Source organism: Strix uralensis, chromosome 10 (assembly GCF_047716275.1).
Source record: "Strix uralensis isolate ZFMK-TIS-50842 chromosome 10, bStrUra1, whole genome shotgun sequence".
NCBI lineage: Eukaryota > Metazoa > Chordata > Aves > Strigiformes > Strigidae > Strix > Strix uralensis.
This window is the reverse complement of record NC_133981.1, coordinates 22,960,131-22,979,431: the sequence shown is the minus strand read 5'-3', so window position 1 is coordinate 22,979,431 and position 19,301 is coordinate 22,960,131. Positions and strand designations below refer to the sequence as shown.

Below are 19,301 nucleotides of genomic sequence, written 5' to 3'. Positions count from 1 at the left end.
TCACTACAAAGACCTACTACTTTTTTTAGTCTATCATCTCAGATAAAACTGTATCTTTAGATTCTGTGTGAGATATATAGACAAACACCAGTCTGTTCGATAGTTTTAACTCAAGCAACAAACAAAAACCATCAGGCTTTATTGTGGGACAAAGCTGAAAGAAAAGCAGAAGGGCTGTAGCATATCACTCCTGATTCTGCTCTGATTTCAGTGCGACCCTTTCAGATCTACAAAGCCTTTTACATTCACCCTACTGGAAACTTTAAAAAGTAGAATATGCCATGCCTGAAATGTTTTCATGAAATTCTGGTATGTAGCTAGTATAGCTTTAAAAATTAAAATAGTGGCATTTCCAGCCAAGTAGTATGGGTAAAAGGGGGTTTGTTTTAGATGCTTTTGGATTGTGAGGATTTTGAACTCTTATTTCATATATCTCCTGAAATGTAATGTTGCTAATTACTAACAACCTAGCAGTAAAACTCTGGAACATAATCTGCTTTCATTTTTTATCCATGTCTGTATTAGAAATGAGCACAGACTATATTATCCCTAATGTTCTTAAATACAAACAACATGCTGTGAAGGCCAAATCAATCTTCTTCCTGATGTTTGGCTTTATTAAATGTAGAAATTGATGGTAAAATTAACCTCAAATTTCCTCTTAAGGATTTACAATTTTAAGGGTTTCTTCATCAAAAATGGTCATCCCACACGCTATATCCCCATTTTCTAATGGGCCACCTCCACCTACCTAAGAGTACATAAGCTAATAAGCTTCCTAATGCAGCCAGGATTCAACTGGAACATTTTTCTAGTGTGACTATACTTGCTTTTAAGGTGGAGAGTTACAAACTTCCCCCTCCCTTTTCAGTACGCACAGTAAAAGTTAGAACAACTTCTCCATGACATTTGGAACTTCATGGGAGTTTGAAGATGGATCAGAAAGGAACTTCGATATGAAATTTCTAGAAGGTGTGCATTAAGTATTTCTGCAGGTCAAATTTTATCCTAACCTGTCTTCATTCTAATACATAAATCCCGGGATTTGAAACTGTATTGTATCAAAAAACTGAGGGAAAAGATTAAGTGCCATATTGGATGCAAGAGGACTGTATCAGCATTAGAAAGTTTGGGATGTCATCCAAGGCTGAGGCAGATGAGAAATTTTCCAAAAGAGTTGCCCAAGGCAATAAAGTGGAAATAGAAAATATGATATAAAAACCTGGTTGCAGAAGTTTAAATATTAGTCACCTACTGTCAACTAAAATGAAAGGCTAAATATATTTTTATAAACACCTGGGGTTTTTAATTCTGCTATAACTCTATGATGTTAAATTTAATCATTGTTTTTACAATAAAATAATACAACTGGTATCACCTACCGTTTCAAACAACTGCATTTATTTTAAGTCTTCCTCCTAGTGCTATGTTACAGAGAACTTCTGAGAACTGCTTCCTGTTTTTCATACAGATTTCCCTCTTTTCCTGTGGAAATCTATTGAGGAAACTCTATGAAAACAAAAGGAAGTATCTGTTTCTAAATACCTGTAAGATTGTCCAAAAGAATCGTCTTTACCCACTGTGGGGCTCCTGCTGAGGGTAGGGACTGCATATGATGCGAGTAGCCCTGTGTCCCACAGAGGTAACGGTGAGCCCTCCGACAAGCTGCAGCCAGCTCAGATGCAGCAGGGCTGCTGCATGGAAGGGAGTCCAATAAAGAGGGAAAAACCTGCAATTCAACACTGTCTTAAAAAAAAAAGGGGGGGGGGGGGGGGGGGGAGAGAAAAAACAGAGAAGCAAAGAGCCAAAGCCTTTTGTTAGAATAATTTAGAGTAATGTTGATTGGGAAAACATGAATCTCAGTTACCCAACCTTCCTATGAGGAATTTTCCTAGTGACAACTTCCATCTGCCCCTCTCTCCTTCACCTCATTTATTAGGTCTCCTACTTGAGAGGAACCACAGGGCTGCACTACAGGCTGGGCTGTCCACATATGACTAGTTGTTATTCAGGGAGTAAGACACAGTAGCACTGAGCCATGTATGATTAAAGATCTTACCTATGTAATGTACCTTTTTTAATAACCTACTGTTAGTAAGTTCTCTAATACCTTAAATACGCAGCAGCTGAAACCGAATCACTCTCAGAAGTGGTTCTTGCATTGCTTCAATTACCTTTAAGGTAGCTCTGATTTGCTTTAGACATCTAAGTTTCTAGACGGTGGAGCTAGAAAATCTAAAACAAAAGTAGAAAATGTACTTAATGTATTTCAACATAATTCAGCGTCTGTTTCTGGTTTCTGACAGCCTGCTAGGCTCCACAGAATCTGGATGGAATTTACTCCCTGCGTACTGCAGTTCTGCTGCGTGGCTGAGCATTTCAAAGAGAAACTGAGCCGCAGGCATTGTTAAAGGATGGAAGGTGGTTTTGTTTCAATTTTTCATACCCTTGTTAAATAATCTATATGCAATTTCCAGGGCAGTAACTACTTGCTCAATCAAGTTTTCTGCTTGTTCAGTTAAAATGTAGTTGAAAAAAATAAGGGTGGGGCAGGGGGGAGGAATGAGAGTTATTTTAAGTTACTAATAAAATCTACCTGCTCCTTTGTCCTGCAAAAAGAAGTCCTATTATCACTTATATTCTAGTTCATTTCCAGGGCTTCTGTCAGGATTTCATTGTACCATTGTCCTAATTAACAGGGTACACCCCTCACCCTGGGTAGCTCCGAAGGGTCCATGTGTATGCGGCTTTAGAACATTATCCCAGCCGCACAGTATCAGTGCTGGATAAATTACAACACTAGGTTTTGCTCTTCCTAATAGAGACCATTATTGATCTTGGTTTTATCCCAGTAATACCTACTAATTTCAATCAGGTTAGGTCATGATACCCTCACAGTGACACAATACACATTTATGGTAAGTTACATCATTTACATCCTATGGCAACAGTCCTGCGGTCTAAAAACACAGCCACATTTTATAAAAATACATGCATACGAAGAAGGTCTCAGAAAACTGGCCTTAATAGTGCAATAACGTTTCAAGAAATGAGAAACCATCAAGAGCTGGCCAATAATCCATTGATGTCAAGCAACACTGTCCAGCTAATGCTAATATGACCGTGATTACACTTTTAGTCTGTCTTTGCTGGCCTGCTGTGTGCCCAAGTTACACTTCTTAAATGTCTTTTAATGTGTGCTTGTTCCCATCGCCTAGTTGCTTAACCATTTTAGCTTATAGTACCTTGAAATATTTGGTCTACTGGCAGTAATCTGTAAACCTGGAGTTTTTATATCTCATCATACATTAACCTACATTTATGGCATCATGTGTTTCAGAAAGAGACAGAAACAAGCTAGTCATACCTTTTTTTCTCCACTAAATATTTGTATTAATTTATGTTGACTTTCTACAAATATTCAATGACATTGCATATGGCCACCCTGCAAATTCCAGGTGATTCTAACTGATAGAAGAGAGGGACAGTACTTCCCAGGGGAGCGCTAAAGATTGCCCAAGCCCTGTATGAATCATGATTTTATGCTACTGAACATCATGGAAACAAATACAGTATAATCATATTAGAGAAACTGAAAAATGGCTTATAAAGCAGAAGCTTGAGGAAAGCGGTTAAATGAACTTGTATAAGCCATAACCTGAACGTGGATCAAGTCAATTATTTCAAAACAGTAACACAGAAATCTTTACTTAGTAAAACGTTTGAGGTGTGTGACTTCATTTATGTAAGGATTGCAACTGATACAGTGAAACTAAACTGTAATTAAACTGGTTTTATGTCAATGAGACTACACATTTGGTTAAAATTATGCACCTGCTTAAGTATTCTGCTGTAGTAGGAAAGATATGTAAAGTTTAAACTTAGATGAAGTATGCTAAATTTGGTGATAAAAACAATGTAAACCTGCTTGGTCTAAGGTTCATCAGATAAAAAAATTGAAGGTACTGCTAAGACAAGCAGAGGTCCACCCAGGGAGAAAGAAGATGAGCCAGAGTGCTAAACATACAGTGTTAGAAATCAGTTCTTACATGCAGAGAGCAGCCATGTGTGGTTATATTACATTTCTGTCACTGGCTTTTCAACCTCCAAATAATGTTTCTTATTCAACCATATAACCAATAAAAGATGAAATAGGAGCTGCTATATTTGCTGTCAAAATATACCTGGGACCCTAATAAATGCAGGAATAGTAGGCAATCATTTCTGATCTCTGTGAACTGGCAAATAATTTATAAACATTTGGGAAGGAAGGTAATTAATTTGGGATTAGTATAAAGATAGTGTTATTTTTCACAAGTCACCTACCAGAACAATAAAGGCTTCAAGAAAGCAAAGAACAGGTTGCTTTCAGGAAACTTAAAACTATTTCATAAAAGCATCGGAATAGCAGGCACAGAGCTTAAATATGAAGGAGCATGCAGAATTATACAGTATATAATAGAGAAATAGCACTCTAAAGATCTAAGGATGTTTTTACAAACATCAGTGAAACAGAAAACACAGCAGTATGAGGTAATTGTTATTCTCGTTTCCTGATACAGGATCTGAGGAACATGGAAGTTGCAACTTCCCCACGTTCACAGCAGACAGTTGCTGGCACGGACACCTCAGGCTCAGGGCTCACCCTAACTCCGTGTTCCCTTCGTGCTCTGAGTTTCTGGGCTCAGCAGGTCTCATACAGGGAGCACCTGGGAACCTGCAGGGACCAAACGACTGGACAGGCTTTTATGCAACTGTTCTGTGAGAGCTTAAGAAATACCCGATTTGCATGCAAAATCAATGGTTGCAGCCCCTCCTGTTAACATACATTAATGTCATATTTTCCCAAATGCTTAGCAAAAGCCAGTCAGAAATAACCTGCAGCCAGCTTAAGGCATCATATTGCTGTTAGAGTGAGCCATCTTCCTTTTCTGTCACTCCACATCCATGAGGCTCTAAACCTATGAAGTTCTGAAATAAGTCCTGAAGGAATTCACCTGCCAGTAAATAAGTACTTTCAGTTTATACCACGTTTGGTGATACCTGCAGTTTTGCATACATCAAACAGAGAACTAAAAACTCTTTTGTTTTTACATTCTAGGAGTTGAATTCGGTAGGATCTCCACCCTGTTGATAAGTACTGCCTGACTCTGTTTAGGAAGAACACTTTTCTTTATCTAGGAGACATTGAAAGGATCACTGGACATCTGACCTTTACTGACATACACTCTAGCATGCAGGAGATAACGGAAGGATTCCTTGGGATTAAATAGCGCACATCTACGTGAAGGAATACATGAGGGAGCTGGTTTGTTATACAGGCAACGTCAGAAGGAGATTACAGGACCACAGCTCTGCTGCTCTACTTTTTCTGGCTTATATGCCTTATATCAAGTATCTTGGCTATAGCTATCAGTATTTTAGAATTTCGTGGTATTTTAGTTATTAGTTTTTGGTTGTGGGCTTTCAAGCATCTTTCTGTAAAATACAAGTCAGGATACCGGGAGAGAGAGAATTCTAAAAATAAAAGTTTGTAGATCAGGAAGGACAAATAGACTTAGGAGAATACATAGACACAACTCATGCATATGTAGTTAGGGGGGATGAGTGTGTGTGTTTGTATTCACATGGCTCTGTTGCTAGTCCTTATGGGCTGGGCTAAAAGGAGGTCTCAAAAGATGTCCAGAGAGAGGTTTTGCCAATGGGACTCTCTGCCTGACTAGAAGCAAAGAGGGCTGGAAATCACAGAATACCAGTTTGGAAGGGACCGCGAGGATCATTTGGTCCAACCTCTCTTGGCAAAAGCATGGTCTTGAGTGAGAACATGTTCTCACATGAGCTTCATCCTCAGTTCAGATCCATACTTCCTGATAAGATGGAGAAGTAAATTGTTTGCACTGCTTGTCTGAAAGGGCCTTGTAACATATTGCCAATACAGGGTCTTCAGCAAACTCCAGGCAGAACGATCTACGTCCTGGCCTAGAGTGGGGTTGGAGAATGCTGACCCTAGGAAGAACACCCACAAGATGTAAAGTATCTTGTGGAAAGATACTTCAGCCCGGCACAGCCCCAAGTGCTGAAGCAGCAGCCAGCAGGCTGGCCACAGGCCACTGCAATACCATCAGCTGCTCTTCTGCTGTAGCTGGGAAAGGGCTGTTATGGCACCATGTGAGGCCCAAAAGAAGTCTTCTTAACTCACCTGCCCATAGCCAGGTACTCCAAATTACTGCTGCACCCACATGGCCTATTAGGAAGGTCCACAAAGGGGTGTTTTGCTCTCTGGCTGGAAAGGTTTAGCCATGTTAGTGTTACAGGCAAATGCTGTTACTTAAGCAACAGTTAGTCAGTGGGTCAGTACATTGAATTGACCCTTCTGGTCTTTCAGCTATCCCTCAGTATCGTCTCTTAAGACAAAGACTGCTGTGCTGCTTAGCATTATTGTGGTGTCTAGCACCAGTTCCAAGTCAACATACACTCTGTTGAGTCTTGTGGACTTTTGCAATAATTCTGACATTGCCAGCTTAACACAAATTTCAGTTATACTAAATCAAAACAATTGTTCCAATACGGAAGGAAGAGAAACTCAAGAGCAGAGCTGTGCAACAGATAAGAATAGAGAGTAATGGATCTATGACTTCCATTTCCATGACTAGGAGAAAAGTTGAACCAAGGTTTTTAATTCAGACTTCCAAGAAATCTTCTGCAAGCTTTAGCAAATAGCTTTTGTGCTAATAGTTCAATCAAGAACAAGTGATACTTGAACTTTTCCAGCTTTATTTAGATCTGCTTTGTGTGCACCTGAACTCTAGACTTTCAGTGCAAATAGCTGAATTTCTAGCTAGCAGGGTGTGGCAACAGAGTTCTTTATTCCAGTGGAAGAACATCTGGAAATCATTTCCTTTATTTTGTTACAAAAGAATTCATTAAGGGGCAGGAATATCTGAATGACATAATTCCGAAGTGAAGTATGCTTCTCCTGGGTAGTGCAGTGACTATTAACCATAAAATACCCCACACAGATTAAAAAGCAGTTTGGTTCATCAAGGATATACTCAAGAACTACTGCCATGCAAGATAATCCCTTGCTAGGTACAGGATTTATAAAAGCAATTACCTCATTTGTTTAGCCTAATTATCAAATGTTATCTTCCATGGAACAGCCCAAATGACTAATAGTTTATTAATAATGGTAAACTAAAGTTTCAAGGCCAAAAAAGGTTAAGGAAAACACCAAACAGTGAGACTCAGAGATCTTGAGCTGCATTTCGGAGCTGAAAGGAATGTATTCTGTAAGTCACAGAATGAAACCTGCCCATGCAGTTTTAATTCAGCTTCCTTAGCCATTTATTTGTAAGAAATTTATGTATGTATGAGTGTGTGTATCCATGCATAAGAGAACTTAGGTGGGTTTTGCTTAATGTACTAGTATTTATCTTAATTATAAATGTGGCCTTAAATGTTACATTGAAAATGAATGATTATGGTTTTAGTATCCTCTTCATCCCAGTACAATATACCAGACTAGAAAGATTACATTCAAAGTTTTCTGCTAATTTTAGGTGCCCACTCTGACTTATCTCAATGTTCACAGTATCTAGTACTTCAGAGCAAACCACACAAATCATAACTTCCATGATCCCACGCTTCAGCTGCAGTTCTCATGCCCCATAGTTTCAAATTCCATGCCGAAAGAAAAATCAGGACTCAATTATTATCTGTACACATGTAACACAGTAATTATGTGTAGAAAGCCTAACTAAAGTAATTTTCCTAGCATTATGCAGGGTCTCTGGCAGAGACAGGAGTAGAAACTACTTCCTCAAAGGAGCATTTAGTTGCTTTAACAAGGACACTATCCATTCTGTTCCTGTGTGGCTCACCTGACTTGCTACTTTTAGCTTCTGCAGTAGATGAGAAAGGAACCTCCTGGCAGAATTTTCCTTCTCTCTAAAGTTGTTGTCCATCCACAGAAATCATTCAGCCCCTGCCTTGAATGAGGCAAAGGTCACATAGGAAAAACAGACTGCGATTTTACAAATAGTAACTATATTGTAATGCATGTGCTCCAGGGGTTAAGGCAACCTCCTGGCATCTTGTAAGTTGAGAACCTTAAAAAAAACAAATACACTTAAAACACAAGAATTTGTATCAGGTAGCATCATCATGACATCTGTGTTTTCCACCAAAAGGGGCAGATTCTCTACATTCTCTGCATAGATTTCTGCTCCGAGTTAACTGAGCAACGGACAGCACACTAAATTATCATCCTCCGTGTGGACCTGCGGTGGGGGAGGGAGGAGAAACTAATTTGTGGATGGTTTTTGCAAACATTTACTGATAAGAGAGTAAATGGCAAGATTTCAAGGACTTGGGTAGCATCCCAAATTTTATCAGGGGGTGTGTTTGGCCCTTGAGCACTTTTTTCTGCGTATTTCATCTTTTGTCCCTTTATCTCTACACCAATCCCGTCTCCTTTCTCCATGGGCAAGTCTGCTGTTGCTGTAATTCTCATCCTCACTGTACCTATCCAAGGTGTAATTCAATCACGTTTTTCCACCAGCAGTAAAACCCAACCAAAGATCTCTCCACTTTCCTGCTCCTGTCTCTCCCCTGCATTTTGCCATCCCCTTAAAAATGCAGCTCTTAGGGCTATGCACTGATCCAAATTTTAAACTTCTCTCCAAAAATAAGAGAGGGATGAGAGATTTTAAACAAACCTCATTTCATAAATCCAGTTCATAGCAGCACAAGCACTTGCACAACTCAGATCATATAGGGTCAGGTACGAGAAGATGCAGAAGGGGAGCAAGGTTTAAAGGACAGAGGGAGTTTTTCTTCCAAATTTATTTAGAACTACTCCTTCAGGCCTAAAAAGCTCCTCTGGTCTTTCCTAGATGTCAAAGCCAGCAGTCCCTGTGCTAGTGCTCTTGTCAGGAAGAGCACTGAGCGTGCAAAAGGGAAAATCTTCCTGACCCTGTTCTTGGCTGTTAGTGCCAGCTTGCCTAGCATAAACAGAGATTCACAGCTGTTGGCAGAGTTTTATATATTTCTTCATGGCCACAGACTGGAGCATGTTCAACACTTCAAAGCTCTTAAAAACAGTCAGTGCTCCAGACGAAGGAGATAACAAAGCCTTTTAGGGATTAATTTACTTCTGTTATTTTTCCTTACCTGCAACCTAAAAGATCAGCCCAAGAAACATTTGGATTGTGAGAAATTCCACCCAAATGACATGGGAAAGCAATATGCAATGGAAGATATTTGCATCTAAATCTTTAAGAATCAAAAATGTCAGGAACACCAATGTACCACCCAGGAAATACATTTTTATAATCTGATCACAGATTTTAAGAAGTGGAGTAACAAGCAAGCACTTGACAAATGAACAATAACAACCTGTACTAAGAGTAGCTAATTTCTGAAAAACAATTTCCCCCAAACAGTCTGATCTTACAGAAGTTGCTCTTTGGAATGGGACAGTGTGGACAATAAAAGGCACGTTTTATTCTGTAATTTCACTATGTCTGCACAAAGGTTTGCGCTGTCTCAAAAATGCTTGAAATCACCATAGGAAGAGCACTGCATGACAGCAAGGCAACTCTGCTACTCTCTGCTACGTGTGATGGCACCATTGCCAGATTTGCCTGTTTATATAAAATGTGCAGAAAGATGGAAAGATTCTGCAAGAAAACACATTGCCATCAGTAGTTTTTTTTTTTTCCTAGAGGATGGTGATTTTGGCAAGAAAATGAAAATCATCAGCCAATAACAGGAAAACTCTCAGAACTGTAACCAGTATTACAGAGGCTCTTTAACTACAAACTTTTCCTTATTTCAGTATAAAACCAGGATATTTAGTCATCTCTATTATAGCTACTAAAAATTCATACTTTTAAAAATTTATATTTAATGCTTTACAGCTCAAGATATTTAAAACCTGAGATTAAGAAATTTAAAATCTGAATCAATCATAGAAAGTTCATTCAGACAATTTCTGTTGGAGAATGATTCACAGCTTACAGCACCACCCAAAGACAGATGTATTCAGAAAACCTACACGCACATTCAGCTCCAGTGTGAAAACATATTTGATCTGAGCATTAACTGAAAAGTCATAAATAAATAAAAAATATGCATACTTTCTAAACTCTGTAATTCCCTGTAGGGGATAAGCCAAAACTGAAACCATTCTGAGTTCCCTCAACTCTGACAGTTTGGGTAAGATAGTACAAAAAAATCACACCTCATTTTGGTTAAAAAACATAAGTCATACACTTTTACAATAAAGTATAGTCTACTTTGTATAACTATACTTAGGGAAATGTAGATATTCACACAGCTGTTTGATCTGCTCCAAATAAGTCTCTAAAAGAGACTGGTTAAACATCTGTAAATGCGGAGCTAAATAATTCCTTGGAGTTATTTTATGATTACTCAGGAATTATTTAAATTAAAGATTTGTCTAGCACCAGAAGCAGGTGGTTTTTGCTGCAGTTAAAGGTTTCCATAACAATAACAAGAGAGCCAATTAAAAGCCAATTAGTCATGGACATTACTTTAAGGTCCAGTACTCTGCAAACTCTCCCGTCTTCAATTTTCCCTCTCTCCAGCTGCCCATTATCCTCAGTACAAAGACTTGAAAATGAATGTGCACTGTGTGCCTGTCTCCATGGAAGCCTTGCCCCACTGCACCGTACACAAACGCTTCCCAGGCACCTTCAGCACTACTTTCCCCTCTGATCTTTGCCCTAAACAAACGTGCTGTTTATTCACTCTTCTTCTCATTTTTGAAGACCCGTTTGATGCTGTATGAATACTAATGAGAAAAGAATTAAACCTATGTTTAAGAATGAGTGAAGATTCCTCCTTTTAGCATTTACCATGACAGCGAAAACATACCGGTTGGCCTCTTTCGTTATGCTCGCCTTTAAATCTTGAAGCCTCTGCCACTTGAAAATTAAGAGTGCAGATTCGGCATTAAAGACAATAAAAAGCTCCCAGATATGAAAAAATGACCTAGTGGTTAAATCTCATGATGAGAAATCAGGAGATCATGGTGTTCCATTGTTCTGCTACCAAAGAACACCACCATGACTCTATTCATGCCTCTACAACCTCTCTTGCGAACAAGGATGAAAAACTGTGTACTTTAACAATGTGAACTAAGGGAGCATGAAGCAACCCTAAGAAATTAAATCTTCTGTGCTGTTCAATTGCATCTGCTTTAAAGACCAAAAAACAAAGAAAATCCAGTCAGAAATTTGAAATATCCTCCAAAGTGATTGTAAGATCAATGGCAAAAATCAAAAGAAGAAAACAGCCCCTTTCTTCCCATAGATAGCAAAAATTCATTTGTCTCCTTAATAATGCTATTCTTTTAGTTCTGTGCAACATTTCTGATTGAAACCTTCTTCAATCCATGTCCTGTTTGGTTTCTAGTTATAGTTTAATGGAATGGTAGGTTTATCCTTGCAGCTACACAAAGAGTATTAGCAGCGTCCTTCCCCTCCTCACAATTTCTGCATAGCCAAAAAGATCTCTAGCTCTGCCTCCCGATCAATCTTTGGCACCAAATTTGGCAGATTATTGCCTTAAACTGGTTTTGGATGACATGAATGGAAACCAACTGTGTTTATACATCCCTCCTTTGGAAGCCTATAGAAGCCAAGACATACCAAAACAACAATTTTCCAGTTTTGTTATTTCCAACGGGTCCTTGACATTATTATTAGTTGATAAAATAAAAAATCTCTTGTTTGTTTTGGTTTTGGTTTTGGTTTTTTAATTATTATTTCTGTATCTACTCCTGTTGCTGTTTGCTTTTTTTCTTCATTTTTATCTGTCGTGGACAAGCTCTGAAATTCTGGATTGTCTGGCCACATGTTCCTTCATGCACATTTAAAATCTGCCCCATTCCTAAACACCTTGAAATAATTTCCACGCTTGGTTCTAGAAAACAAGGCTGTATCTTAATCTGTGTTGCCTTTTTATTTAGGTATAAGGTACACTAACTTTGCTATATTTCTTCTGTTGGGGAAGCTAAAGCACAATGCAATTTGATGCAAATGATAGAGCCTGTGCCAGGACCAAGATTTAAATTCTGGAGCACGTGGGTCTGAAAACCCTTTCTGAAAACTTACATTTCTTTCTAGTTTCCCAGATGAACATCTCTGGAGAAGACAGACATGGCTGTCTTTAACCAATATATTGGGCAGAAAGACCTAACAAAATATGCCATCTGTATGACTCCCTTAATTTCTCCATATTAAGAGAGAGCTGATGAAGTCCTCTCAAGAAAATTACTGTGGAATAATCAGAGTTTGTACTTTGTATTTCATCAACTAATTAGAAGTTCCCTTACAAGAACTACAGAGAAGCGAAAGCTATTTTTTAGGTCTGTCTTGAATCTCATCTAAGTAGAGGGAGTCTGCTATTCTAAGACCTGAATTATATGGGAAAGATTGTTTTTTTCCACCAACTTCTTAATGTTCCTTGGACTGCAAGATAAAAGATCTAAGAAGTTAATACCACCAGCAGATCTCCCATTTAAACATCAGAGCATTTACCCACTTTTGCTGGAAAAGATTTTCATGATACTTGAATATTCATAATGTTTTATGGAATAAAATCTTAACCAACTTTGAGACTACAATGAATATTCACTGAAATGTCAACATCTCTGTATTATGTGAACTAAGTCTAGAAGTCTCTGAAATCCAAACAGATCTAAATTATACTGCAGCTCAAAGCTAAGAGAACAATCTGCACAATACCAGCTCTAGTCCTCAAGAAATTATAAAAGGTTCTTACCGAGTACCAGACCCCAAAATATTTATCTTAAAATGAAGGAAATTAGCACATTTCAGAAAAATATAATATATACAGTCTTGTGAAAGGAAATACTACTATATCCCACAATAACTGTCCAGAACACTGAACCTCTGTGATGCCTCCAGGAGCCCCCATTTTGAATGCCCAAGCTTAACAGTGCTTTTTATTTGTGCACTACTTCATAATTATTTTTTCCAGAACTAATGAAGCTAAATGACTAGCCAGGCTCCATTCTGGAGACCGCTATTTCCCTTGGCTTTACAGGAAATCCAATTGTTGCTAAGCTAAATAATACCATAAATTGTAAATGAAATATGTCATTAGTTTTTATGCAGTCGGTTCTACTCAAGGAGGTAGAATAAGTGCTGGTTACTAAGCATGGTTTACCTCAGCTTCTGTCCCTACAGATATTTTGAAATACTGACTTTTGTTGTTGTTGTTAAATTCATGATCATACTTTCCCAAGCAACAAGGGAATGAGTATTGGTGTGGTTCTTCAGGAACTGACAGCAGCTGTGTTAGTTTGAACAAAAGCTCTCTGCAATACTTATCTCTAACTTGGCATCAGCCGTTCTATTACTACATCTAAAGTCCTGTTTCTAGCAGTAGTTGAATTTACAGGCAGGAAGTATTTAGATTTGTACAAAAATATCACATTATACAACTTGTTTCAGTAGGAGCAATTTGCTGAGTGTTTTAACTCTCACTTTTTGTTGATGACTATTTAATATGCTAAGAACAAGGAATATTCAATATTCACCAGACCAAAACTAATCTTAGGAAGAATTTGTAGGGAACTTAATTTACTATAAAAGCCCTGAATTTGGTTTGCTTTCTTCTGCATATAAATTCTTTGTGAACTACATGACAGCTCCTACTGGGAAAAGTATAACCATGTTATTACACGGTCTAAATAGGAAAATATCCTGTATATAACTGTTGAAAGTAAACTGTTTTCTAAACAGTACAAAAGGAAGCAATGGAAATATTCTCTATAGGAAATGTATATTACATTACACAACATAGACATGTAAGGTACTCAAGCTTGTAATGGACTGGACTTGGTGTTCAGTTAGCTCCATACCTGAGAGGTAGCTTATTCCTACCTTGGAGAACATTTGGTATAAACCTTACATGTGTGGACTGATATGCCAAATTTCCATTTATCCAGTGTAACTATGAGTTTCTTACTACATTATAAGAGTCTGATTTCTTAAATCCTTCATAGCTCTGATTTCAGTAACATTTTGTGGAATTAAGTATTATGTATGTTGTGTGAAAAATCAAGACTCCTAAAATAAATTCGGTATTATGTGTAGCCTTTCAATTTCATAGTCCCTATTTACTATTTTGCATGTAAATAGGAGTGTCTCAGTTAATTTTCTTTGTCAACTATACTTCCATTGTATTTCCTCTAAAATAGCGATGCTGTCTTTCAGTACATCCCTATGAAATGTCAGGTAGGAGAACCAAACTGAACCAAACCAAATGAATTCCAATAAAAAGGGAGCAGTAACTCCAATGGACTCTTCATGACTGTCATTTCACATTTCATTCCCATTCTTTCCAAGATGTAGTATTTTATTAGATTGTGAGAAAATAAATCCATGTTACTAGATTGGTTAGATTTTGTTTCATGTACAGTAAAAGTTTCCATTTTACTACACCCAATGACTTGTACTGACTTACATGCTTGGGTCTCCTCTTGATTGGGTTAGAACATTTTCAACTCAACTACATGTAAACATAGTCTGGATTTTTCCTCTAACGTGCTACCCTGAATTTCCTTGGAGGTACTCCCCCAGTGCTGTACATTTAGGTAACTATAAATTCCTCAGTCGGAACAATCATTGTCCTTCATTGAATTAAATTACTTTTTTCAAAATATATTTTGTTGGCAAGTTTAAGGACTCATATTCATCAGTTACATTATATGATCAGTGTGCCATCCCTGGAAAGCTGTTTCCTTTAAAGGATATAGATGTAATATCTACATTCCACTCGGAAAAATAGTTTCAAATTAGATTGTCAGCAATTCAGAAGCTTATTGCTGAGATGCTTCTTACCTATAACTCACTGGTTTTCAGATGTGTCACTCTGTTTATGTATCTTTCTCTCTGACTTTTCAGTCTCTGACACTGCTTCATCTCCAGTACTTGGAAGACTTAGCTCAAAACTGCGTGATATTTCTGACTACCAGTCCAAGTGACCAGATGCAAGACTTGCCACCCCGGCTGTGGTGTTAGGGTGCCCAGGGTAAAAATGAAGCACACACTGCCATATCACTGTCACTGGAGAAGGGAGAGCCTATGGCCAGAGTAGACCGTTCCCGTATCAAGTTTCTAGATGTCTTTGACCTGAATTAAAAGCTGTAAGTAACGTTTAGTTCTTATTACCTAAGAACAGCTGAAATCCACCTTCCTTTGGTTCTTGGTGAAGCAACAAAATGCAGCCCTTGGAGGTTTGATTTAACAGGCACTGAAGGTAGATACCCCTGTTCTTCTACGGCAAGTCTGCACAGTCGCATTCAGTGGAAGCCATTCATGCACTATGCTGTGCACACTTATCTTGCTTTGTCAAATTTCCTACAAGTCCACTTTACCTTGCCCTTCTTTTCCAGGTCAGAAACGGTGAGATTTCAGCTTCCCTCAGGAAGCAGCCCGGAGCAGAAGGAGGGAGCAGCCTTACCAGATGGAAGATACTGCCTGTCTGCTGTGCAACAAGATCGACGGTCTCCCACTGGCGGAGCTGGGATTTCCGAGAACGGTAATAAACCCAACGCCCAACTCTTCATTTCCTCACTGATTTGTAAGATCCTCAGCAGAAAAGCAGTATAGATATTAAACCACAAAAGCCACAAACCAATCCTAATGAATCTTGAAATCCTAGACCTAAATAAAAGGGAATATCACAGCTTTCTACTTCTCACTCCCCACATAATTTTATGTTTAATAAAAGACTGAATGTATCACTTAGAGCTATGATTTAAAACTGCTTTTTTTCCATATGATTCACCTCATCAAAACCTTTTCCTGGCTTAAAAGTATGAAGTTTTCATTTCTTTATAAATAAAACCTCAGAACTTCAGCTAAAATAATTTCCAAGGAAACCATTTGCAGTTAATATTCTGTACAGTCACACTCTTTGGAAACATCCTGGCTGCTCCAGTAACTCTGACAAGGTCCAACCTGTTTTGCAGAGGTAGCACTAACTACTGCCATAACGTTGCACGCTTGCGACTTCCCATGGGACTGCATGGAGCATTCTTTGAAAGTTCTAAAATCACTGGGTTTGCCAAGGCTGGCTCTCACTATCAATGACCTCGACTAGGCTTTTGCAGAGCAGACAGTTACAAGGGTTCTCAAAGAGACAGTAATTTGGGGGGAGTCATTTAGCTGTTGTAATGATGAGGCACATTTATGATAGACATCTTAGAAGCCAAACATCTTTCCCCACCCCTGGGTAGTGCTTTACGTGCCAGGTAGACAGCAAATACAAAGTTTGGTAAGTTTGGCTTACCTTCAGTGATTTTTTTTTTTTGGACACATTTAGTTCAAAGGTGGCAAAAGCACTTATCTGACATAAACTGTAAGTAACAAGGCGTCTTTACTGCAGCCTGGAGAGCTGTATGTAGTGACAAAAAATTAGATTTTAGGTATGCATTGAATGGAGCTGGCAAGCAGCTACTCAGGAATGTGAAAAATAATGACACGCAAATACAATGAACATTGTAGCATGTTCTCCATGTGGTTAGACTTATAAAATAAACCTGCTTTTACAAATATTTTTATCAAATCTGACACTTAAAGACAGTTTTTATGTCTAACCCACACTACGCATATTTCAAGATTTAAAAATGTGAAAAAGTGTTCCATCAAATAAAAAATGATTAGTTAGACAGAAAAGAAAGATAACTCAGAAAGTTGAACAAATGTAAAGAAGTGTGTGAACATCTGGGATAAACTTAGATATAATAGATAAATAAATCTAGATGCATATTTATTTTTTATATATATATACTTTAATAAATATTAATTTCTTAGAGCAGAAGAGCACTTCCATCAATGGAATTGGGTAAGTTAGCTACTTTACAAATTAATATCACAATAATGAAGTGCTGTATGTTTCTAGTGAAAGAATTTTTTTTTTAAGATATTAGCTTAGTAGAAGAATTTTAATAAAATACTTGCTTTATGTTAAGAGAAATGAGTAAGAAATTTTGCTTTTCCTCTCTGGTTTCCAGTCCTGCTAATCGTAACCTAACAAGGGGGATGTAAAGATAGTCTTTTTTGCACACACATTCAATCAGTGCAGAGGACATTCTGGTGGGGGGGGGGGGGCGTTGTGAACAAAAAAAAGCATTACAAGTGCCTTAGATACCATAACATAAAGACATCTTGAGATTCACATGCTTTTTCCTCCATTTTTAAAAACCCAACCTGAGTGTCTGCTATGCCAGAGGCAGCAATAATTTACTGAACTAAACATAGCAGTGTGAAGCTCTGCAAGGGATCCATAGTGTTGGGCAATCAGTTCTCATGGCTGCCACAGCAGCTGTAAACTCTGATCGTTATCCCTTTGGACTCTTGTGGCAAGAAAATAAATGTTGAGAGAAAAGTTCACTACTAATGTATCACAGATTGAAAATAGAAAGTCTTTTTTTGTTGTTTTGGCAGCGCACAGCCTCACAGAAAGAAAGTGCTGCTAATAAATTAGTCTGTACAGTATAAGGATTGCCATAAAAATGTAGACATTCATTCTCTAATTAAAGAGCAATATTCCATGCAACTAAGCTTTGTTCCTGCTTAAGCAATAAATTACTGAACATGATAACCTATAAATTAGGCACACTGAATGCTACTGGAATGAAAATTGCAGTAACATACGTATGCTGACTGTTAACCAAAAGAAAAGAAAAAAAAAAATCTCCAGGTCATTTTTCCTTTGTTGCTGAAAATAGACCTGAGAGGGGATTAAACATGCTGTTGGCTGGCAGTGGGGCAGCAAAGGCTCCTGCAGAGGTGTGACACGGCTGCTCGCCGAAGGGGATCTGCCAAGGCACGCGGGTGCGAGCCACTGCTCGCTGCCTGCTGGTCCGGGGCCCGGTTGCTACATGGAAGCCCTTCTAATAGCAACAACAGAAAATGGTATTTTAGCTTGAACTGCAGGTGCTTGTGTCCTTGAAATGAGACAGAAAATCATTTACCTGAGAGTCTCTGCTGGGTGATTCATCCCTTTGAACCCCCCTTCCTGTGCTGAATGAACTAAATATACACAACACTTGTAACGCTACCTAAGGTCAAAAGTGTTTCAACATTTGAAGAAACAGCATTTGACTTGATCAGTCTGTTAGACTTCATTAAACCTGTTTAATTAACTGACAGTGATTAAGGTGAATGATTATAAAATTTAAAATCATGTTGACATTGGCTTAACCTGATGTCAGCTCAAAATCAATGTTCAGAATAAAGATGTGGCCAGTGCTTTTCATGTACTCAATGTGTCAAAAGACTTGCAGTAAGTTACGGGCATCATAATCATCCTCTAAGTCCCGGTAAATATCTGCTTGTGATAAAAAGGCATTAAATGCAATAGCTTTTATAAGATACAGCTAAAAGAGTATTGAAGTATTACTGTGTATGTTTACTGTATTGTAGACAGTTCATTTATAATTTATCTGGCATGCGAGGAGACATTAGGCTTGGGTAAAAAAAGATATAATGAAACATTAGATAGCTATGGATCTAATATTACATTTATATATTGAAGTCACTGTCCCTACAAAACACAGTAAGGGAATGAATTAGAGAACGCTTATATCAAATTCTTGCACTCTGAATATGTGTTCAGCTGGTACAAAGACTCTGCAAAAAAATCTTACATCGTACAATGGTTTCTCATTCCTCTTGAAAAGTGTAGATTCAATTGTATACGTGAACAGTAATTGCCCCCCCAATAACACAGTGATCCTTCACACTTATCCTTACATTATAGTTACTTAAAGGAAAGAAAAGAACTGAAGTGAAACAGCTAGAAGTTACCCGCAAGAGAGTGTTGAAGTATTCAAGACTCTTAAAATAATGATCTTTTCTGAGGGTCCCTTAAAGCCCCTTTCCGTGGCTGCTGAAGGACCCTGCATTGTGCTTCACTGGGGTTTTTAAAAACCTCACTTCTTTCTGTCTCAGTCTCCGGAGTTTGAATTGCCAGAGCTGCAGCACCCCGGGGTGGTTGTTTTGTTGCTGAGCAGTTGTTGGTTTCTCGAGCAGAGGATCAGCTGTTCCGCTCTGTGGAGGGCCAGGCTGCCTCTGATGAAGAGGAGGAGAAGTGGGCAGGAGACCAGCCATCCCAGGCGGACCACAGCAAGACAACACTGGCCAAGCTCCCTTGCTGTGGCAGCGGGTAGGTTTCTGAGATTAACATTATTTGAGCCCTTTGCAAAGATTATTTCATGACCTGAAGGCACTGTGGCT

At 38.4% G+C, this 19,301-nt stretch overlaps 2 protein-coding genes across 6 annotated transcripts in view; one reads left to right on the top strand and one right to left on the bottom strand.

The window, feature by feature from the left end:
* CFAP92 (cilia and flagella associated protein 92 (putative)) overlaps positions 1–19,301 on the bottom strand; it is a 121,786-nt gene that overhangs the window by 61,261 nt on the left and 41,224 nt on the right. The window lies entirely within an intron of this gene.
* Positions 1–19,301, top strand: part of EFCC1 (EF-hand and coiled-coil domain containing 1) — a 56,748-nt gene that overhangs the window by 23,473 nt on the left and 13,974 nt on the right. For all 3 annotated transcript variants that reach the window (XM_074879766.1, XM_074879765.1, XM_074879764.1), the window contains exons 3-4: positions 15,452–15,597; positions 19,098–19,230. In XM_074879766.1, coding sequence (XP_074735867.1) covers positions 15,452–15,597; positions 19,098–19,230 — 279 coding nt within the window. The remainder of the gene's footprint in view (positions 1–15,451; positions 15,598–19,097; positions 19,231–19,301) is intronic.